General features: G+C 45.1%; 1 protein-coding gene across 1 annotated transcript in view; it reads right to left on the bottom strand.

Moving 5' to 3' along the window:
• PEA15 (proliferation and apoptosis adaptor protein 15) overlaps positions 1–25688 on the bottom strand; it is a 68206-nt gene that overhangs the window by 5898 nt on the left and 36620 nt on the right. The window contains exon 2 of the mRNA XM_066609037.1: positions 8579–8756. Coding sequence (XP_066465134.1) covers positions 8579–8750 — 172 coding nt within the window. The 5' untranslated portion in view covers positions 8751–8756. The remainder of the gene's footprint in view (positions 1–8578; positions 8757–25688) is intronic.

The raw sequence follows: 25688 nt of genomic DNA, 5'->3' as shown, positions 1-25688 counted from the left end.
ATGGAACCTTGTTGCTCAGGTAGATATTTATCTGTGTCATATTACCTCCACTTAAGTTACATGGGATTATAAATCATATTTCAATAAGACATGTAGAGAGTGATTTTAAGGCATGCATTTTGTACGGTGTTTCCATATTTTTGTCCACCCCTTTTGTGTGTATATATAATATATATATAAGCACATGACCATCACATATATATATATATATATATATATATATATATTACACAAACCTCACATATGTATAACGCACAATCATTGCATATATATATATATATATATATATATATATATAATAGCACGACCATCGCTAGATCTGCAGACATAACATTTCTCCTCGTGTTTGCAGAGAAGCAGAGTTGTCATGTTGGGTTTGCAGACGAGAGCCCGGCACCGGGTGATAGAAGGTACAATGCTTCAGTTGTTCAGAATTTGAATGGTCCAGGCTTTCACAGATTGTTCTGGCAGATAACAAAGCCTGGCCCTTGCATATCCTTCTGGTGGATACATGACCCTGTACCCCCCACACCTCACCCCCCTCCACCTACCACCCCCCATCCCATCTGAACAAATGTTCCTCCTTGTGAAGTCTTTTGCTGTTCCTTCTTCTCTGCCTGTCTGATATATTATTGATACGGCGGATTCGACCGCCACGTGGCCTGTAGAACTGAAACCATCAATGGGCCATATTGTGATTATTGCATGGCGTTCGTGCCTTCGCTCCATGCGTAGGAAGTTTTGAGTGGCCGGAAAGAGGAGAAACCACTGATTCCTGCGAACGCTCGTGTTATTTCTGTTTTACGGATGTAGCGGAGCTGAGTTTGTAATCGCGCACGGTGGTATCTCGACATGTTGAAGTGAGCAGCGGCTGACCTACATGTGGAGAGCAGCTGATGTATATGTTATACTGTGTCCCTGGGACATTGTGGTGTGTGATAATTGTGCGCCCCTGGGGTGACGGGTTGGGGTACTCGGTGGCGTTGATGTACACTGTCAGCGAACAGAGGTGATGCCAGCATTGTGTAGGCCCAGGGTGAGCGTGGCGCTGCGGTGGGCCTGCACGTTGTAACGCTGAAAAAAGGGTGTTAATGGCCCGTGTGGTGGTAAGCAACTGTGTAACCTGGTAGACTGCGGCTCGTCCAGCGGAGGTGGAATTGGTGGACGGGAGTGATTTACAGGTGCAAATGAATAAAATAAACCGTATATTGCGGTGCTACGTGTAGGCCGGGTACAGGCTGGATGGAATCTGTAGCAGAGGCAACGTGATGGCATGAACAGGGGAGACCCTATCATGAGGCAACCTTAGACTGCTGCCTCAGGCGGCAGTCTGCAGGACCTCAGAGGGGCAGCAGCGGGGGTGCCACCCGGCCAGTAATTGTTTTTTACCAGCCATATTAAAAGATAATTGCCAGCTGGGAGATGGCCGGGCAACAACCCAATGGGCATTTTAGTCCGCAGCTCCCCTCTGGTCATTGGAATGTATGCAGATGCCAGGGGGAGGGGTCCGGGGTCACAAACTCAGCAGCGGCAGCCACCGGAGGGGAGCTGTGGACTGGGTGAGTGAAATGCCTGTAGGGTTGTCGCCCGGCCAGAAAATCCGGAACACTTTTACTACTGGGGCCACTATGGGGGTCACTATTACTACATACTGAGGCAACTAATGGGGTCACTATTACTACTGGGGCCACTATGGGGGTCACAATTACTACTGAGGCAACTAATGGGGTCACTATTACTACTGGGGCCACTATGGGGGTCACAATTACTACTGAGGCAACTAATGGGGTCACTATTACTACTGGGGCCAATATGGGGGTCACTAGTAATACTGAGGCAACTAATGGGGTCACTATTACTACTGGGGCCACTATGGGGGTCACTATTAATACTGGGGCAACTAAGGGGGTCACTATTACTACTGGGGCCACAATGGGGGTCACAATTACTACTAAGGCAACTAATGGGGTCACTATTACTACTGGGGGCCACTATGGGGGTAACTATTACTAATTGGGACAACATGGAGAGGCATCACTTACTATTGGGCCACTAATGGGGTCACTATTATTACTGGAGCCACTAAGGGAGACACTTACTATTGAGGCCACCACTGGGGGAACTAATATTTCACTACTTCAGACAAGCCAAATATGTGTTGGGTATCTTATGTATTACTTTCAATGCCTGTAAAATGAGAGGTTTTTTTGCGGGGGAGGGGGCACCATTTCACACTTTGGTTCGGGCAGTGTAAAGGCTTTCCGAATGTGGTTCGTAATTCTGCAGAAAACAATGAAAAACATTTCATGACACAGCACAGGCTGCAAGTAGTTTGGAGACATTGTGGGATACTCCACTGAAGAGCGTTAGTCCGTGAGGGCAGAGGGCAGTGTGCAGCTCTTGCCAGAGGGAGCACCTGGAGGAGTAGTATTGTGCCAACGTAGACAGAGTGAGTTAAATAGTCGTTGCATTGAAGAGGTCACCGTGAACCCAGTTCCTGAAAGAACCACCGCCACAGCTGCTTCTAATCTGCAGAACCGCGGATTGGTGCCATTTCCAGCAATGGCGTCCAAGTGGTCAGACTTCCTGATGTTAACGACCTGTGAAATGGCCAGAAATCCGCAGATCACGTTACAGAAGGATTGCTGGGCTGGAGTTTATCATGCGAGGTCGGTGAGCTTCTGGGAGACCCATAAGGTAGGAGTTGTCTGGCTGGATATTGCCAAGCAAGGACTGGAGAGTGTCATAAAGCAGGCGGAGAGCTGACCTGGAGATTTGTAGCCACTTGGGAGTAGTGGGCTGGTATAGTGTTATCCGCAGAAGTGCAGAGCAGCAAGATAGCAGCAAGCCCACATCAGAACAACTCAGTGAATAAATACTGTACCAGAACCAAGCTCATAACATAAATATAGTAAAAATCAACCTCAGTGCATAGATGCAATACCAGAACCAGGCTCATAACATAAACACAGCACCAGAGCCAAGCTCAATACATAAATACAGTACCAGAACTAAATACAGAACATAAATAGAGCAACAAAACTTAGTCCAGTACAGAAATACAGCACAAAGAACTACACTCAAAAAATAAAATCAGCACCAGAACCAAGCTCAGTACATTTATATCACCCCAGAGCCAAGCTTTGTACATAAACACAGAACCCATTTCATACCATAAATTCAGTGCCAGAACTAAGCTTTGTATATAAATACAGCACCAGAACCAAACTCGTAACATAGATACAGTAGCAGAACCAAGCTCAGTACATAATACAGTAGCAGAACCAGGCTCATACCATAAATTCAGTACCAGAACCAAACACAGTACATAAATACAGCACAAGAACAAAACTCGTAACAGATACAGTAGCAGAACCACGTTCAGCACCTAAATACAGTACCAGAAACAAGCGCATACCATAAAAACAGCCCCAGAACCAAACTTAGTACATAAATGCAATACCAGAACCAGTCTCATAACATAAACACAGCCCCAGAGCCAACCTCAGTACATAAAATCAGCAGCAGAAACAAGCTAAATACATAAATACAGTACCAGAAAAAAATTAATTCCATAAATGCAGTACTAGAACCAAACTCAGTACATTAATGCAATATCAGAACCAGGCTCATAACATAAATACAGCGCCCAAACCAAGCACAGTATGTAGAAACAGGAGCAGAACTAAGCTCGTAATATAAATAAAACACCAGAACCAACCTCAATATATATAACAGCAGCTGAATTAAACGCGGTATTTAATTACAAGAACCAAGCAATGTACATCAATACAGCCCTGGAACCAAGCTCATACCATAAATACAGTGCCAGAAGCAACCTTAGTACATAAATAAAGCTCTAGAAGCAACTTCAGTACATAAATACAATACCAGGACCAAGCTCATACCATAAATATAGTGCCAGAACCAAACTATGTACATAAATACAGCCCCCAAATCAGGCTTATCTAATGAATACAGTGCCAGAACCAAACACAGTACATAGAAACAGCATCAGCATAACCTCAGTATATATAACACCAGATTTAAACTCTGTACATACATACAATTCCAGAACCAAGCTCATAACATAACATAAATACAGTAAAACTAAGTAACTGTTGCTGATGGGCTGACAGCGGCACCTCGGAACAACAGAGAGGAGGAAACAGAGGAGGAGAATTCATGTAGCTCCACAAGACACTGCCACATGGAGGAAGAAGATCATCTAGCCGGACAGACATAAGCTGGGTTCACACAGGGCGGATTTGCCGCGGAAATTCCGTCCGGCATTCCACTGCGGCAATTCCGCCTGCGGCCCGCTAATCTCGTGCTTGGCCAGCCATGTGGACGAGATTTGTCAAAAATCTCGTCTACATGGGACAGCTAATCAGTCGCGGCAAACCCTGCAGAAGCCGGCGATGCAGAGCGGGTTCCCCAGCCGCAGCATTTTTTTTTCGCTGCTCTCTATGGGAGTGCCGGCCGCAGCGGAAAAGCATGCGGCCAAGTTGCTGAAAAACCGACAAAGTGCCGCGGGTTTTGAAGCAGCGCTTTCCCGGCGGAAATCTCGCGATTTTCTGCTGCGGCAAAACCCGCGAGATTTCTGCTGGGATTACGCCCTGTGAGAACCCAGCCTGAGGGCTCTTACCCGCTGGTGCTTTTTTAACGCGGCGCAAAGTGTTTTTAACATTCGGAAGTTCCATTGACAATCGCGTAAAAAATAAAAGTCATATCGCAGCGTTAAAAAAACGCAAGTGGGTAAGAGCCCTTAAGAGGGAACAATCGGCCCCAGCCAACATCTGCCTGGTGCCTTCCTGGTGGCCGGAGCCCTGTATGACAATAGGGGTCGCACATTGCTAAGGCCAACCATGGTGAAAGAGAAAGCTGTAACCTACTGTGCCCATTATGTGAACTGCTACCATCAAGCGTGTTGTGCCACCGTACTGTAAGAAAAGGACAAGTAAATGAACGTATGCTTGATGCAGGAGACTAATGAGAGTTTGAGTGTTAGTAGAAGACAAGCTCGTTATCGACTCATCACTAGTCTTGATGTGGCGAGGTCTCCACTTGGCCCATCTCTCGTGGCAGCATACGAGAGCGGTTCATTAAGTCGTGACCCGGCACACGCTATCTCCGGGTCTTGATGGTTTTATGATACTGCGCTCCCTTCCTCTGTACTCACAGATCAAAACACAAATTGCTTGGAGTTAGAGGGACCAAGCTCCACGTTGCCAGGGAACCAGGTTGGCAACGAGATGCCGAAGCTCAAGAAAGGTCACCCAGTGCCAGCGCTTCAGCGTAGAGAGAAATGTCACTTTAATTATTGTGTGAAAATAACAATCTCCTGTGCAAACCGGGACCGGAGATAAGAGGCGCGACGCTCTTCTCCATCACTGATCAGAACACGGACGGGGATGGTGACCAGTAAGAGCTCCTATATCAAATAACTGCCCTAACCCCCGGAGATGGAACCTCTCATTACTCAAGCTCAGTTGGCAATGGACTTGGCACCCAAGTGATGGGCACGTTGACACAGGATGTCACCTCTTTTCTCCATTGGTCCCACACTATGCGCCCCATGTAGTTCTGCGACCTTGCGCTCTCATTGAGGTCGATAGTGCCACTGTGCAACTTGCAGGAATGCTGCCTTCCAATAGGTGGCACTGCAGAGGTATTGTTCCATCCCCCTTATTTGCATATTACCCAGAGGAGCATGAATGGCCTTTTAAGTCTCCTCACTCACTCACCTACTAGGCGCTCTCCCTAATGAGAAAAGATAGGATTCCTGACCCCCCCTGTCCCAGGTCTCATACTAGCCAAGCCAGGAAACCTACTGCAAACTGATGAGGGGCAAACACCCCGAAATAGCTGTCTGTGTATGGATTCTGGATTGGTTTTCATTTTCCCGTCATTGTTACAAGGCTTGTATAAAGAGTCTAACATTGACTTGCAGGAATGCTGCCTCCCAATAGGTGGCGCTATAGAGATATTGTTCCATCTGCCTTATGTGCAACTTGAATCTTGCTGCCATCATGACCCTCAATGGTATAGGGCAAGGACAGCATCAGTCCCAGGCAAACCCAGGCATATGCCGTGGCCCACTGTGCCACAGGGGGTCCACAACACTTGTTGACCACAGATGGAACAGAAGGGAGCCTGCGCTGCTGGGTCAGGCATTGCAGTTGGGCCCCACTGATTTTAACTTGCAGCTGCCCCTCGCTGAGATCCGTGTTGCGCGGTCATGTGACAAACACATGATCACTGTAGACAATTCCCGGCCTCCGTGTCTCAGTATTAGTGAGGCCAGTGAATGTCCATACACGATCGCACACCGTGGAGGTCAGCAGAGGCAGTGAGCCCGTTACAGCGAGCAACACCGGATATGAGTATGCACTGTTTGAGTAACAAGGGGACGTTGGGAGCATGATTTCTGAAAGGAAGCAAATGGGGGAATTTTTTTCTAATGCAATAATAATGACTCATTAGGGAAACGAGTAGAGATGAGCGAACCTACTCGTTTCGAGTAATTACTCGATCGAGCACTGCGATTTTCGAGTAATTCCGTACTCGAGTGAAAAGATTCGGGGGGCAACGGGGGGCGGGGGGAGGTGTGGCGGAGCGGGGGGTAGCAGCGGGGAACAGGGGGGAGCCCTCTCTCTCTCCCTCTCCCCCCCACTCCCCGCTGCAACCCCCCACTCACCCACGGCGCCCCCCGAATCTTTTCGCCCGAGTACAGAAGTACTCGAAAATCGCGGCGCTCGGGCGAAAAAGGGGCGTGGCCGAGTAGGTTCACTCATCTCTAGAAACGAGCGATTATTTCTGAAAATAGACATTATTATTAAAAAGGGTCAGAGGGGGCATTATATCTAAAAGGGGGCAAATGGGGGCATTGTTTCTGAAAGGGGGCAAAAGGGGTCGTTATTTCAAGAAGGGATATTGTTAGCAAATGGGGACGAAAGGAGCAGTATTACTGAGTGGAGGCAAAAGAAGGTATTATTACTGAGTGGGGACAAAAGAACACATTATTGCTAAGTGGAGGCACTTGTGTGAGGGTCACTATAAACCTCACTTACTGTGTGGAGCCTAGAGGGGGCCACAAAAATTGGGACATTACTACTGTGTGGGGTACCACAAGTGGCATTATTACTACTTTGGGTACTATAGAAGGGGTTATTTTGTGTAAAAATGTAGATAATGTAGGGAGAGTGCTGGAAAAGCGAGGAGGCAAAGATGTCTGTGTGTCAAATACTGCAGAGAAAAGATGTCCCCAGGATAAGTTGTCATGGTGGTCTGGGCTGGATAGAGAAGAAAAGAGGAGCTGAACGACTCCATTCAAAGAGGACGTGACCTGTGATCGCTTGATATACCACTACTGTAATCACTTACATGCTCAGCAAAACCCCATGTGTAGAGCTGGTATCTACTGTTATATGATCACTGTAAGTGCCATTGCAGATTTATGTGTCGTGACTAACTGCAAAAGGGCCCACTGAGACTCCGTCACCGCATCAGCCTGCAGCCAGCCCTGGGTACGGGTAACCATCTGTTGGTGTAAACTTCAGAGCAGAACTCCTAGATATGCCCCCACTTTGTACATTTTCTCCTCTGACGCTGGAACTACGGATCTCCTGCCATGTAGACATCGCGCTGCGGTTCAGCAGCACGGTACATAATTTATAGCGCGCTGGATATGTGCGCCGCTGTGTACAATGTTCTTTTGTTTTTCGCCCAGAGCCTTTAAATAAATCTTGGTTTAGGAGATGACAAAGGGGTTAAACGTTTTCACAGCGGCAGGGGAGCAGCATCGCTGGCGGTGGTCCCTACGAAGGCATCTGACAAGCATTGGCATAGCAACAGAAGACTCTAACACGGCTCTGACCAGCGCTGCGCCGAGAACTGCTGTAAAGACCTCCGTACGAATCCCCACCGCACCGCAGGACACAGCCGCACCTGTAATTACTCCCTCACTAGTGTCGCCGACGTGGCCAAAGAGACGTGTTTGGAAAATGGCGCAAATGCGGCAGAGATATTGTAAAATGTATTAATCGGGTTCGCTGCTAGTGGTAGGCATGGGGGGAAATTCGGAATATAGCGATCCACATGTCGTCCTAGAACACTTACTTATGTGGCTCCATCAAATAGAGTATTATGATACGTGATCGGACTGTTATGACCCCCTTTACTGTAGACAAGGGGGGGCACGGAAGCAATTTCCGTAATTCCCTTTTGAGAAATGAGACGCAGTAATCAAAGATCCAAGTTTTCTGAGACGCCGTGTTGGTGAATGTCAGGAAAAAGCATTATATAAAGGAGGTGCAGCCTTTTTCTTTTGCTCTATGTTGCACTTTTCAAGGTGCTCCAACAGGGGGAGTAGAGAGCAAAGTAAATGGAGAGCATGTGACGGTCATGTCCGTAGACCTGTTGTATCAAGCGTCTTACATGCTGATGACAGCAACTTGTTAAGGGTTTCCAGGTAGGAATACCTTACCCAATCTGGGATACAGATTGCAATAAAGGGGGGACACAATATCAAGTCGCACTTATCTGGAGACTATGCACCCTGGTATTCAGGCCTTACCTTTCGCCAATTTATCATGTTTTTCCAGGAAACTGAACCAGTCTTGACAGGAGGTGATTTCCTCGCTCTTCTCGCTGGGAATATCCTCCTTACAGGCTGATTTTAATTGGTCTAAATCCTCATTGGTGATGTTTTCAGCAAGCTCTTGCAACAAAGCATCGTACTCCTCCATGGCAGCCTGCAAAGAAGATGGAGATATTAGGAAATATAATAATTACTATAATATTGCCTCCTATGTACAAGAATATAACTACTATAATACTGCCCCCCTAGGTACAAGAATATAACTACTATAATACTGCCCCCTATGTACCAGAATATAACTACTATAATACTGCCCCTATGTACAAGAATATAACTACTATAATACTGCCCCCTATGTACAAGAATATAACTACTATAATACTGCTCCTATGTACAAGAATATAACTACTATAATACTGCTCCTATGTACAAGAATATAACTACTATAATACTGCTCCTATGTACAAGAATATAACTACTATAATACTGCCCCTATGTACAAGAATATAGATGCTATAATACTGCTCCCTATGTACAAGAATATAACTACTATAATACTGCCCCCTATGTACAAGAATATAACTGCTATAATACTGCCCCCTATGTACAAGAATATAACTACTATAATACTGCCCCCTATGTACAAGAATATAACTACTATAATACTGCTACTATGTACAAGAATATAACTACTATAATACTGCCCCCTATGTACAAGAATATAACTTCTATAATACTGCCCCCTATGTACAAGAATATAACTACTATAATACTACCCCTCATGTACATGACTATAACTACTATAATACTGCTCCCTATGTACAAGAATATAATGACTATAATACTGCTCCCTATGTACAAGAATATAACTACTATAATACTGCTCCCTATGTACAAGAATATAACTACTATAATACTGCCCCCATGTACAAGAATATAACTACTAGAACACTGCCACCTATGTACAAGAATATAACTACTATAATAAAACCCCTTATGTACATGACTATAACTACTATAATACTGCTCCCTATGTACAAGAATATAACTACTATAATACTGCTCCCTATGTACAAGAATATAACTACTATAATACTGCCCCCATGTACAAGAATATAACTACTAGAACACTGCCACCTATGTACAAGAATATAACTACTATAATACTACCCCTTATGTACATGACTATAACTACTATAATACTGCTCCCTATGTACAAGAATATAACGACTATAATACTGCCCCTATGTACAAGAATATAACTACTATAATACTGCCCCTATGTACAAGAATATAACTACTATAATACTGCCCCCTATGTACAAGAATATAACTACCATAATACTGCCCCAATGTACAAGAATATAACTACTATAATACTACTCCCATGCACAAGAATATAACTACTATAATACTGCCCCCTATGTACAAGAATATAACTACTATAATACTGCCCCCTATACACAAGAATATAACTACTATAATACTGCCATCTATGTACAAGAATATAACTACTATAATACTACTCCCATGCACAAGAATATAACTACTATAATACTGCCCCCTATGTACAAGAATAGAACTACTATAATACTGTCTCCTATGTACAAGAATATAACTACTATAATACTGCCCCCTATGTACAAGAATATAACTACTATAATACTGCCCCCTATGTACAAGAATATAACTACTATAATACTGCCCCCTATGTACAGGAATATAACTACTATTATACTGCCCCCTACCCTATGTACTACTTATAATACTGACTATGTATACTGCATCCTATTGTACAAGAATTATAACTGCACCTATGTACAAGCATATAACTACTATAATACTGCCCTATTACTAATACTGCCCCCTATATACAAGAATATAACTACTATAATACTGCCCCTATGTACAAGAATATAACTACAAGAACACTGCCCCCTATGTACAAGAATATAACTACTATAATACTACCCCTTATGTACATGACTATAACTACTATAATACTGCTCCCTATGTACAAGAATATAATGACCATAATACTGCTCCCTATGTACAAGAATATAACTACTGTAATACTGCCCCCTATGTACAAGAATATAACTACTATAATATTGCCCCTATGTACAAGAATATAACTGCTAGAATACTGCCCCCTATGTACAAGAATATAACTACTATAATACTGCCTCCTATGTACAAGAATATAACTACTATAATACTGCTCCCTATGTACAAGAATATAACTACTATAATACTGCCCCCTATGTACAAGAATATAACTACCATAATACTGCCCCAATGTACAAGAATATAACTACTATAATACTACTCCCATGCACAAGAATATAACTACTATAATACTGCCCCCTATGTACAAGAATATAACTACTATAATACTGCCCCCTATACACAAGAATATAACTACTATAATACTGCCATCTATGTACAAGAATATAACTACTATAATACTACTCCCATGCACAAGAATATAACTACTATAATACTGCCCCCTATGTACAAGAATAGAACTACTATAATACTGTCTCCTATGTACAAGAATATAACTACTATAATACTGCCCCCTATGTACAAGAATATAACTACTATAATACTGCCCCCTATGTACAAGAATATAACTACTATAATACTGCCCCCTATGTACAGGAATATAACTACTATTATACTGCCCCCTATGTACAAGAATATGACTACTATAATACTGCATCCTTATGTACAAGAATATAACTACTATAATACTGCCCCCTATGTACAAGAATATAACTACTATAATATTGCTCCCTATATACAAGAATATAACTACTATAATACTGCCCCTATGTACAAGAATATAACTACAAGAACACTGCCCCCTATGTACAAGAATATAACTACTATAATACTACCCCTTATGTACATGACTATAACTACTATAATACTGCTCCCTATGTACAAGAATATAATGACCATAATACTGCTCCCTATGTACAAGAATATAACTACTGTAATACTGCCCCCTATGTACAAGAATATAACTACTATAATATTGCCCCTATGTACAAGAATATAACTGCTAGAATACTGCCCCCTATGTACAAGAATATAACTACTATAATACTGCCTCCTATGTACAAGAATATAACTACTATAATACTGCTCCCTATGTACAAGAATATAACTACTATAATACTGCCCCCTATGTACAAGAATATAACTACTATAATACTACCCCTTATGTACATGACTATAACTACTATAATACTGCTCCCTATGTACAAGAATATAACTACTATAATACTGCCCCTATGTACAAGAATATAACTACTATAATACTGCTCCTATGTACAAGAATATAACTACTATAATACTGCCCCTATCTACAAGAATATAACTACTATAATACTGCCCCCTATGTACAAGAATGTAACTACTATAATACTGCCCGCAGTGGACTTGCTATTAAGCTTATTATTAGAGGGATTATTCACGGTTCTCCTATAGTTCCCTTGCTGATCTGTGAGGGAAGTAATAGAATGACACTTGTGTTATCAGCCAGCACTGACAGTGTCTGGTGGAGTTGGTGATGAAGTGTTAATGACACAACACCCTCAGTGCTGCAGTTTGTCCTGCACTCCCTATGCTGAGATAAGAATTCTCTGCATTCCTAGAGTCAGCGGACCCCATGGGCTCTATCTATTGTCTGCACACAGTCACTGGCAGTGGTGACATCACTGAAGCGCTAAGTTTGATACATCTCCCCTACTGTTCTTGTTGCCCCCAGCTGCCTGTCCTGCACCAAACAAGGGTGACATGTCTCTGTAGACTGCTTCGCTGTCACCTGGAGGTCATGATGAAGATTCAGAATACGATGCAAAAGGAGTTACAAAAATATGCAACGTTTATTTACGAACAGCGGAACTAAAGTGAGAAATGCTATAATATAAGTAAGCAGTTCACTTTTACCGCAGATTTACCCAACCCTAAGATTATTATTACTATGCGCACTGTACAGGATAAGGTCAGAAGATCAATAACACTATTTAGCGTTCAGTACCAGCAGCACAGGTAAACCAAAATGCAGAATACACGGTCTCTCTTCTCAGAGGTTGACACTTGACTATTAACAATACAGTCCACTTGAAATACAGCATTCGAATCCCAATTGATATGTCTCTATTGTATGTGCTCGTGTCCCTCTGTTCGTAACCATGAGCATTAGAAAAGTTCATGTCCTATGCAACAGGCCTGTTGTTTAACTGCTTGCAGCCCTATGGTGTGCACACCTAGTATTGAGTTGAGGCCGGCCTCACTTACAGTTTGCTATATGGGAATCGCTGCTACCATCACCCTAAGCTAGTCCAGGGTTGAGAGGACGTCTCTACCATGTTTTCCTTAGATCCCTGTCACAGTCCAGTGGCTTCCCCTAGGCTGGGGCTGTAGTGTGGCCACTTTCATTCCCTCTGTTGGTTCCAGGCAGCCTCCAGTTCCTCAGTCCAATGCTTAGTCTAGTTGATGCACCAAGTCCCTTCCCAACCATGAGCATTAGAAAAGTTCATGTCCTATGCAACAGGCCTGTTGTTTAACTGTTTGTGGCCCTACAGTGTGCACACCTAGTATTGAGTTGAGGCCGGCCTCACTTACAGTTTGCTATATGGGAATCGCTGCTACCATCACCCTAAGCTAGTCCAGGGTTGAGAGGACGTCTCTACCATGTTTTCCTTAGATCCCTGTCACAGTCCAGTGGCTTCCCCTAGGCTGGGGCTGTAGTGTGGCAACTTTCATTCCCTCTGTTGGTTCCAGGCAGCCTCCAGTTCCTCAGTCCAATGCTTAGTCTAGTTGATGCACCAAGTCCCTTCCCAACCTCAACAACCTCTTTTACACTAATGAGTCCAAACAAGGGTGAACAGGTTTTCTGTAGCCTAATTTCTACAAAGCTGCCTTTTTGAAGCTTTTGATCACATGATCCTATCCTGCACTGAGGAGTCCTAACAGTCTCGTAACAGCTTGTCTACAGTTTGATGTCTACAGTTGCAAACATGCCAAAATATTTTTGACAGCTCTTATAAATTTGCACCAATTTCCCTACAGACCACAGCAACCTGTCCTGCGCTAATGAATCCAACCAAACAAGGATGAAACTGGTTGTTTCTTCCTTCTTTTTTTCCTTCTTTTTTTGAAAATAAGAAAGGAGGAAAAGGGAGGAAGAAAAAGAAAGAGGAAGGAAGAAAAAGAAAGAGGAAGAGGGAGGAAGAAGAGAAAGAGGGGGGAGGGAAGAGTAGGAGGGAAGAGGGAGGAAAAATTAAGAGGAGGGAGATGAAGAAAGAAGTGGGAGGAATAGCGAGGAGGAAGAAGAAGGAAGAATAGGGAGAAGTTCTTTTTCCTAATTTTTCTTTCTCATTTTTCTTTTCAGTAACTTTGCCTTAGGGTGGATTCAGATGATCGTATATCGGCTCCGTTTTCCCGCCGAGCCGATATACATCGTCCTCATCTGCAGGGGGGGGGGGGGGGGGTAGGATGGAAGAGCCAGGAGCAGGAACTGAGCTCCTGCCCTCTCTGCCTCCTCTCTGCCCCTCTGCACTATTTGCAATGAAAGGAGGCGGGATGGGAACGGGGCTAAGTTCTGAGAATTAGCCCCGCCCCGTCCCGCCTCTCCTCATTGCAAATAGTGCAGGGGCGGAGAGGAGGCAGAGCACTGCTCCTGGCTCTTCCAGGCTCCCCCCCCCTGCAGAGAGAGACGACGTACATCAGCTGGCGTGAAAACCGAGCCGATATGCGTTCGTCTGAATCCATCCTTAAAAACAGTTCAGAAGTACTATGATACCCTCCTAGGTGACCTAAGAGTATTATACACAACGCTTATGGCTCTTACACAGTGTTATACATCAGTTGTAGGGGTAGTGCTAAAATCCAGTTTGGTTCAAAGCTAAACTTTTTGTTCAAATTTGCCATACCAGATGAACGGAATTTTTGAAAAGTCCACTTATTGTTATGTGTAACCCTTCTCGATGTGCTGCTGAAATTGTTTACCAATTACAATAACCTGTCCAGTGCTAACAGGTCCACACAAGGGTGAAACTGGTTGTCTACAAGTTGATGTCTATAATTTCATCATTGTGTAAATATACAAATGTGTGTAACCATTCTCAATGTGCTACCGAAATAGTTGATTAAGCGATTTCCTTCCCAACCACAACAGTGGGCTGCAGAATGGTATTTAACAGGCAGAAATGCAAAGTCCTACAAAAAAACACATGCATAATAGGAGGAATTAGACTAAGCAGCAGCACCTGGGAAAAAGACTTGGGTATACTAATAGATCATAGACTGAACATGAGTCGACAATGTGATGCAGCAGTAAAAAATACAAACACAATTCTTTGCCTTCCTCTGGATCAACTAGAGGGTGGAAATAGGCTGAACTAGATGGACATTGTCTTCATTCAGCCTAACATACTATGTTACTATGGAGGAGGGAATTGATGGGAAATGACACAACGCTAGGAGGGATAACTAACACTAGGGAAGAGAGAGAGAGAGTATTCAAAAAGATCTAGAAAAGCCTTAACAGTGGGTGGCGACTAACAGAATGGTATTTAACAAGGAGAAATGCAAATTCCTACATCTGGGCAAGAAAAATGAAAAAAGCACATACAGAATGGGAGGAATTGGGCTAAGCCAGCAGCACATGTGAAAGAGACTTGGGTATACTAATAGATCATAGACTGAACATGAGTCAACAATGTGATGCAGCAGCAAAAAAGGCAAACACAATTCTGGGATGTATTAAGAGAAGCATAGAATCTAGATCATGTGAGGTAATTATTCCTTTCTACTCTTCCTTAGTCAGACCTCATCTGGAATACCGTGTCCAGTTCTGGGCACTTCACTTTAAAAAAGACATAGACAAACTGGAGCAAGTTCAGAGAAGAGTTACCAAGATGGTGAGCGGTCTGCAAATCATGTCCTATGAGGAACGGTTAAAGGATCTGGGAATGTTTAGCTTGCAAAAAAAAGGCTGAAAGGAGACTAAATAGCTGTCTACAAATATCTGAAGGGCTGTCACACTGCAGAGGGATCAGCCCTATTCTCATCTGTACAAGGACAGACTAGAAGCAATGGGATGAAACTGAAAGGAAGAAGACACAGATTAGATATTAGACAATGAGGGGGATCAATGAGTGGAACAGCTTGCCACAGGAGGTGGCGAGTTCTCCTTCACTAGAAGTCTTCAGAGACTGGACAAATATCTGTCTGGGATGATTTAGTGATACTGCACTGAGCAGGGGGTTGGACCCGATGACCCTGGAGGTCCCTTCCAACTCTACCAGTCTATAATAACAACCTGTCTTACACTAATGAGTCTGAACAAGGGTAAGAGAAGTTGCCTGTGGTCTGATCCCTACAAAGCTGCCTCTTTGCAGTTCTTCACCAGTAGGTCACAGGAACCTGCTCTACACTAAGAAGTCCCAGCAGTCATGTAACAGGTTGTCCACAGGTTGATGCCTACAGTTGCAAACATGTCAAAATGTTTCCAACCCCTCTCATTGTTTGGCATCCGTTTCTTTAGAGAGCACAACTACCTATCGAATAAATACCCCATTGTCTTGCTGCCATGCTATTGCGCCATGTTGTTTGCCAACTACTATACCCCGTCTTACACTGATAACCCCTAACAAGGGGACAACAGGTGGATCGCCCATAAGATAACCCCAGTGTAAATCTACATGGGGTCACGAGTCAGGGGACATCTTTGATTAGCTTAACCTTGTGACAAGAGTTTTTCTGTAGCAGATAACCGCCTTACATGGCGCGATATAAGTAGAATTTCCCAGAAGTCTGTTCTCCATACATCCTCATTGTGGATCTATTTTAGAAAACTCTTTAATATCATTGACTCCGGAGCGGCCTGACGTGAACTGAATGTGTTAACTTCCCGCTCACAGCTCGGGGAAAACTAATTTACAGTTATTAACGACATCCTTACACTTGATTGCAGGAGAGACAGAGGGCGGAGGGGCGGAGCAGAGGGGTGTGAAGAAAAATTGAAGAAAGGAGCAGGCGACAATGTGTGCGGCAGGTGAGCGCCACCGTCTCCTAGAAGGACCACAATTGACGGTGATATAATGAGATTACATGGCCTGTGCTATTTCACAACGGTGTTTTAATTAGCATGCACATCTCTGTCACGGTGTCAGCCTCAGGAATTAATTGGCTAATGAGCTCAGCGACAGATTAATTTGCGCACTGGTTGGTAAAATTGGAATAATGTGTTTTTTGTTAGAAGGGAAATTTTTTTTAAAGGTACATGCCAGGAAAATCATACACATTGTGCTGTACCCAGTGCTGGATCCTCGGGGGCGGAGATTTGGTATTCTACATGTTATACCCACCCCCTCGGATCCAACAATGGGCACAAAACAAGTTTTGCCAGAAGTGTTCATTAAAACAGAGAAAACTCAATAAAGGGGGAAGATCTTATAGGGATTTTCCATGGAAACAGGTCTAATTTGAGGATAGAGGGAGTTTTTTTTCTCAGCCCCAACTTATTCATGCATTCATAGTCCTAAAATCCAGCATACTTTTGGGCAAGACGTCACATTCAAGCTTCTGAGTGTAAAATTGGGGGTCTCTATTCCTCCATATGCATAGGGAGTGTTGCGTCCTAAGAACGTGCAACCCCAACTGCATAAATCAAAGGCACAACCGTGCAAAAGGAAACAAAAACTAAAGGGGAATGCTCTCCCTATCGTCCCCTAACCCGGGAGGGGACCCTGCCTACTCGGCAGACCGACCGCGCTGATAAGTGCGAGCCTGCACTCGAACCTGGGCCACTAACCAGTCCCTAACTGGGAGCTCTAGCGTAAAACAAAATGAGAACAAAACCAAACCAAACAGCAAAGAACTTAGCTTATCCAGCAGAGCTTCCACCACACTGTGTTGCTCCGCCGCTGTCCAATATACAACTGCAGTGAATCATTGACCAGCACAGGAGTAACAGTTAGCCCTGCTTAAATAGCAGCAGAGCTACTTAGCACCAGGTGCTGACTGACATTAATCTTGCAACCACCACACCTCTCAGCTCCAGGAGAGATAGGAATGCTGCTAAACCCCGGACTGGCCTGAAAGCAAGGTGGGAACCTCAGAACGTCTGCAACAGGGAGGACATGATCAGAGCCACAGTTGTAACTTGGGAACTACAAGGCAGCTAGAGGTGCGTTTACACGGGATGACCGCCTGACTATGAAGTGATGGTCGTTCTGCGATTGGAGGTGGAGCGGGCTGCAGATAGTTCCGGCTTGCTTGCCTTCATTCACAGTAAACAGGCCATCATAGATGAATGCCTGCTGTTTGGGTGGGGCGACAGTCACTTGGTTTGTAGTTCTACTAAAAACTAGGCGAGTCTGACAAGTAAGCGTGTGTACATGGGACAACTATCGCCTGAATTCGCTGCCTCCAGGGATAATTTGGGTGATAATCTCCCAGTGTACATGGAGGGCGGAAACCCCAAAGTAGTAACACATACACCATCGACCCACGAAACACCGTGGTGTGGTCACTACTGACAACCAATCCTGACCATTTCTACAGACAATAAGACACGGGCAACAAAGAGACTCTAAGATGCTGAGATCGAATTAGAGGGGTACTTGGTGGCACCTGACTCTACTCACTCTATGAGACGTATACCGGTGGCAAGGCCTGCCTTGACCAACTATGGTAGATATTGGATGGACCATTGAGACCCCCTGACAGCAAGGCACTTGCCCCTGTGAAGGCCATATGACCCAGTTTTGGAATCAGAAATGCTTGCTTGGTGAGGCACTGGGTGCCCGTCAGGGTATTAGTAGCATGACCTACCTCTTGGAAAGTGGCAGCCTGGAACCTCGGGATAACATTTGGGAATGCCCTTCAAACAGCTTTCCAAAAGTATGCTTCTTCCCCTTTAAATGCCATGGTCAGTGGAATCGGGAATCAAGGGGATGATGCCAGCCCTCTCCTATTACATAACCTGTGCCAGGCGGAGGCAGACATGCTGTCTGTGAGATTAACACACGGGCGAGCGCAGGACGACAGGGATCTCTGTACACCGCTGGCTGCTCTGTCTGCAGGAGCCTGATGCTTATCACATGTGACAAGACGGAGCGAACGCATACCGCCACTCACCCCGTAGTCTCCGTATGAACCTACACCAGCGCCCGGCAAGGGGGCGCACACACATGTCATCGTATAGCGGCGACAGTATTACATAGGATTGGATTAGATACACAGCTCAGCAGACTGTATCACACAGGACAGGATTAGATACACAGCTCAGCAGACAGTATCACGCAGGGTATGATTAGATACACAGCTCAGCTGACAGTATCACACAGGATAGGCTTAGATACACAGCTCAGCAGAGAGTATCACACAGGATAGGATTAGATACACGACTCAGCAGACAGTATCACACAGGATAGGATTAGATACACAGCTCAGCAGACAGTATCACACAGGATAGGATTAGATACACAGCTCAGCAGACAGTATCACACAGGATAGGATTGGATACACAGCTCAGCAGACAGTATCACACAGGACAGGATTAGATACACAGCTCAGCAGACAGTATCACACAGGGTAGGATTAGATACACAGATCAGCAGACAGTATCACACAAGGACAGGATTAGATACACAGCTCAGCAGACAGTATCACACAGGATAGGATTAGATACACGACTCAGCAGACAGTATCACACAGGATAGGATTGGATACACAGCTCAGCAGACAGTATCACACAGGATAGGATTAGATACATGGCTCAGCAGACAGTAACACACAGGACAGGATTAGATACACAGCTCAGCAGACAGTAACACACAGGATAGGATTAGATACACAGCCCAGCAGACAGTATCACACAGGATAGGATTAGATACACGGCTCAGCAGACAGTATCACACAGGATAGGATTAGATACACAGCCCAGCAGACAGTATCACACAGGATAGGATTAGATACACGGCTCAGCAGACAGTATCATACAGGATAGGATTAGATATACAACTCAGCAGACAGTATCACACAGGACAGGATTAGATACACAGCTCAGCAGACAGTATCACACAGGATAGGATTAGATACACAGCTGGACAGACAGTATCACACAGGATAGGATTAGATACACAGCTCAGCAGACGGTATCACACAGGATAAGATTAGATACACGGCCCAGCAGACAGTATCACACAGGATAGGATTAGATACACAGCTCAGCAGACAGTATCACACAGGATAGGATTAGATACACAGCTCAGCAGACAGTATCATACAGGATAGGATTAGATACACAGCTCAGCAGACAGTATCACACAGGATAGGATTAGATACACGGCTCAGCAGACAGTATCACACAGGATAGGATTGGATACACAGCTCAGCAGACAGTATCACACAGGATAGGATTAGATACACAGCTCAGCAGACAGTATCACACAGGATAGGATTGGATACACAGCTCAGCAGACAGTAACATACAGGACAGGATTAGATACACAGCTCAGCAGACAGTAACACACAGGATAGGATTAGATACACAGCCCAGCAGACAGTATCACACAGGATAGGATTAGATACACAGCTGGACAGACAGTATCACACAGGATAGGATTAGATACACAGCTCAGCAGACAGTATCATACAGGATAGGATTAGATACACAGCTCAGCAGACAGTATCACACAGGATAGGATTAGATACACGACTCAGCAGACAGTATCACACAGGATAGGATTGGATACACAGCTCAGCAGACAGTATCACACAGGATAGGATTAGATACATGGCTCAGCAGACAGTAACACACAGGACAGGATTAGATACACAGCTCAGCAGACAGTATCACACAGGATAGGATTAGATACACGGCTCAGCAGACAGTATCACACAGGATAGGATTAGATACACAGCCCAGCAGACAGTATCACACAGGATAGGATTAGATACACGGCTCAGCAGACAGTATCATACAGGATAGGATTAGATATACAACTCAGCAGACAGTATCACACAGGATAGGATTAGATACACGGCTCAGCAGACGGTATCACACAGGATAGGATTAGATACACAGCTCAGCAGACAGTATCACACAGGACAGGATTAGATACACAGCTCAGCAGACAGTATCACACAGGATAGGATTAGATACACAGCTGGACAGACAGTATCACACAGGATAGGATTAGATACACAGCTCAGCAGACGGTATCACACAGGATAGGATTAGATACACGGCCCAGCAGACAGTATCACACAGGATAGGATTAGATACACAGCTCAGCAGACAGTATCACACAGGATAGGATTAGATACACAGCTCAGCAGACAGTATCACACAGGATAGGATTAGATACACGGCTCAGCAGACAGTATCACACAGGATAGGATTAGATACACAGCTCAGCAGACAGTATCACACAGGATAGGATTAGATACACGGCTCAGCAGACAGTATCACACAGGATAGGATTAGATACACAGCTCAGCAGACAGTATCACACAGGATAGGATTAGATACACGGCCCAGCAGACAGTATCACACAGGATAGGATTAGATACACAGCTCAGCAGACGGTATCACACAGGATAGGATTAGATACACGGCTCAGCAGACAGTATCACACAGGATAGGATTAGATACATGGCTCAGCAGACAGTATCACACAGGATGGGATTAGATACACAGCTCAGCAGACAGTATCACACAGGATAGGATTAGATACACAGCTCAGCAGACAGTATCACACAGGATAGGATTAGATACACAGCTCAGCAGACAGTATCACACAGGATAGGATTAGATACACGGCTCAGCAGGCACCACAGTAAGTGACTGTGGCCAATATTATGGGGACACTCTGACTTGGGACAATGTGAGGGGAGACCCAGCAGAACTTTCATAGGTGCCGGTGGTGGTCACAATCGGATTGATGTGCCGTTCAGCTCTGAATGCTGAATGAACCTCCAGCCCTGGAGAAGGCAGGAAAAGGGCGTCCAGAAGGGTGACTCAGTGTCAGGAAGAGGCCGCTCAGCTGCAAATATCCTCTGAGACACATGGATTTCCTGTCTGGGCAGCCGGTGGTGAATGAGGACCAGGACGTTGGGGATCACTATTACTGCTGAGGCCACTATTACTATTGCGGCCACTATGGGGGGCACTATTACTACTGGGGCCACTATAGGGGATCACTATTACTACTGAGGCCACTATAGGGGATCACTATTACTACTGGGGCCACTATAGGGGATCACTATTACTACTGAGGCCACTATTACTATTGGGGCCACTATGGGGAATCACTATTACTACTGGGGCCACTATTACTATTGAGGCCACTATGGGGGTTCACTATTACTACTGGGGCCACTATTACTATTGAGGCCACTATGGGGGTTCACTATTACTACTGGGGCCACTATAGGGGATCACTATTACTACTGAGGCCACTATTACTATTGCGGCCACTATGGGGGATCACTTTTACTACTGGGGCCACTATTACTATTGGGGCCACTATGGGGGTTCACTATTACTACTGGGGCCACTATAGGGGATCACTATTACTACTGGGGCCACTATTACTATTGAGGCCACTATGGGGGTTCACTATTACTACTGGGGCCACTATAGGGGATCACTATTACTACTGAGGCCACTATTGCTATTGCGGCCACTATGGGGGATCACTTTTACTACTGGGGCCACTATTACTACTGGGGCCACTATTACTATTGGGGTCACTATTACTATTGCGGCCACTATGGGGATCACTTTTACTACTGGGGCCACTATTACTATTGCGGCCACTATGGGGGATCACTTTTACTACTGGGGCCACTATTACTATTGGGGTCACTATTACTATTGCGGCCACTATGGGGGGCACTATTACTACTGGGGCCACTATTACTATTGGGGTCACTATTACTATTGGGGTCACTATTACTATTGCGGCCACTATGGGGGTCACTATTACTACTGGGGCCACTATTACTATTGGGGTCACTATTACTATTGGGGTCACTATTACTATTGCGGCCACTATGGGGGGCACTATTACTACTGGGGCCACTATGGGGGTCACTATTACTACTGGGGCCACTATTACTATTGGGGTCACTATTACTATTGGGGTCACTATTACTATTGCGGCCACTATGGGGGGCACTATTACTACTGGGGCCACTATGAGAGTCACTATTACTACTGGGGCCACTATGGTGGGTGGGGGTTAGTATTACTATGTGTTGGGTATTTTGTGTGTTGGCTCTTTCAATGCCTGTAAAAGGAGTGGTTTTGCATGCTTGTGAGGCGCCATGTCACACTTCAGGTCAGGCAGCCCCCATATATACAGGATAACAGTTATTACACATCTGGTGACTGCTGGCATTTCCTAATGAAAAGGTCAAACTGCAGTGTGGAGGGGGATCACCGGAGGGGGGTCTGTCAATCTCCACCCCCATTCTCCCATGTTCCAGCTGCCCTTTTTGCCAAAGGTCAAATAAAGTTTCCTTTTATTTAGGTGACAGGTAAAGGTGAGGGTTTTATTCTTCTACTTACGTTACAACCAGAGCTGCATTCACACTTCTGCTCTTTTTCCACCCTAGCTCTGTGCTGACAGACAGGTTAGTATCGTCCAGATGACAGCACAGAGATTACTCTACATTTCCCGCATTGTGATGTAGTGGAGAACTCAGTTTACAGCTGCTGAACCAGCAGGGGGTGCTTTCAGACGCGCCCCATGCCTCTATGCTGCCTGTGGCAAAGTACCAAATGTTGCTTATCCCATAAAAAGACCAATCATTTTACAAACATTGAAAGCGCCAATCCACAAGACACGCGGCACATACTTCAACCACTGAGACTTGTCTGAGTAAGGCTGCCTGCCCACGGGCATTGCGGTATCCCACGGCGGATCTCCGCCGCGGGATGCCGCCGCCCGGGAGCAGGAATCGGCAGACGGATCTCCGCTGTCAGCCTATCTGACAGATAGGCTGACAGCGGAGAATCACGGCAATTCACAGCATGCTGCGATTTGCCGTCCTCGAGCAGAGAATCACCATGATTCTCCGTTTGTGGACAAGGAGGATGTGCTTTCCATAACAACGCTATGGAAAGCATGCGTTGCGTTCCCCGTGGCCGGATTATTGCCACGGGGAACGCAATTCAATAGCGCCCATGGACAGGCAGCCTAATAGTGCCCTCAGTAGTGGCCCCAATAGTAAGGGTCCCTCAATAGTAATAGTGACCCCCTTAATAGCCCCAACAGTAATATGGTCCCCCAAAGTGGCTCCAGTAGTAATAGTGCCCCCAGTAATGTCCCTTAGGGCGAGCACCCACTGGCGTTTGCGTTTTCCGCGGGAAAAAAACGCAGCGTTTTCGCCGCGTTTCCCGCGTTTTTCCGCCCGTTTTCCGCGGCGTTTTTCGCGGCGTTTTCGCGGCGTTTTCGCGGCTTTTCCATTAATTTCCATGGAGAAAAATAAGGACACATATGCAACTGACAGCTCCTATGTTAAAAACGCAAACGCAACGCAAAAAAAACGCCAGTGGACAGGAACACATGTTATCTCTATGCCTGTGCAGGAAAAACGCAAAACGCAAAACGCAAAACGCAGGTAAAAAAACGCCAGTGGGTGCTCGCCCTAATAGTAGTATTATTTTTGTGTAGTAGTGACCCCAAAGTGGCTCTAGTAGTAATACTGACCCCCATAGTGTTCCCAATAGTGGTTACCCACTAATAGTAATATTGTGCCCCATAGTGGTCCCGGTAGTGATAGTGACCACATGGTTACCCCAGTCATAATGGTGGCCCCCATAATGGACTCAGTGGTAAAACTAACCCCTATAGGGTCCATTATATCTTTTAGCCCCAAGCTGGGTACTCATTTTACTAAACTTGGAGGGATGGAAGGTTCTCATCTTTGAACTGGCTACCTGAACCAAGTGGGGATTGAACCTGCAACCTTCAGTTTATGAGCAAGAGCTGAGGGCTGCATTTCTGCTGCCTTAACACTCTGTGCCACACAGGGCCCTAGTTTTAATATTGTCCCCCAGAAGGGCCATAGTAGCAATAGTAACCCTCATAGTGGCCATAGTGGCCCCTGTAATAATAGTTAACCTCATAGTGGCCCCAGTAGAAATAGTCACCCCAGTAGAAGTAGTGTCCCCAGTATTAATAGTAACTCCATGGCGGCCCCTATAGTAATAGTGTCCCCTGGAGTAATAGTGTCCCCTGTAGTGGACCTCCATCCACGTAGCAACCCAAGGACATCAATCATTTAACTCAATCACTCCTCCGACATCTGCACTGCATGAAGGATCGCAGACTCTGAGGGGTAAGACGTCAGAGGTCATGGACTCATTGCAAAAGTAGTAGCCTCCGTCGGGTTGCTGCCCCGCTAGCTCACAGCTGGCAATTTTTTTAATGGCCATTAGTATGGCCAGTAAGATCTGAATATTGGCCGGGTGGCAACCCACCACCGCCCCTCTGAGTTTCTAGAGAATGCCGCCTGAGGCAGCCAGCTCAGGTCACCTCATGGTAGGTGGGCCCCTGGATGCTTTAACTCTCGGCCAAAAGTAATTATAGCACTCTTTACACCCTGTCGTAAAGTAGGAATTATGGGAAATGTAGTTCTTTACAACAGCCATCTCACTCACAGGAAGCACTGGCAGCATAAAAGCAGCTGATCCGCACAGAGCTGCTTCTAAGCCGTGGTGGCGCCATCTGGTGGGCACTGATATAGGTACTTTTCTATGACTTTTACAGGTAGTAAGTATTTGTGTTTTACTTCACTTGTACTGATCTTAAAGGGCCACTCCAGTGATTTTTTTTTTATTATTTTTTTTATGTAGCTATCCCCCAGTATTTATAAGTGGCCTAGTGTTATCTTGGTTAGTTATTGCTTTCTATTTGAGACCCCTAGCCTTCTTTTCCTCAGATGGTCATGTGATCTCATTCTCACCAGTTCAGATCTACTTGGCTTTATGTGTTCACTTACTAGTCCATTTCTCAGTCTTTGTGATGCTGTTACATGGATCTACCAC

The sequence above is a fragment of the Eleutherodactylus coqui genome, chromosome 6, assembly GCF_035609145.1.
Source record: "Eleutherodactylus coqui strain aEleCoq1 chromosome 6, aEleCoq1.hap1, whole genome shotgun sequence".
In the NCBI taxonomy this organism is placed as follows: domain Eukaryota; kingdom Metazoa; phylum Chordata; class Amphibia; order Anura; family Eleutherodactylidae; genus Eleutherodactylus; species Eleutherodactylus coqui.
The sequence above is the reverse complement of the archived record's forward strand: the minus strand, read 5'-3'. Positions and strand labels throughout refer to the sequence as shown.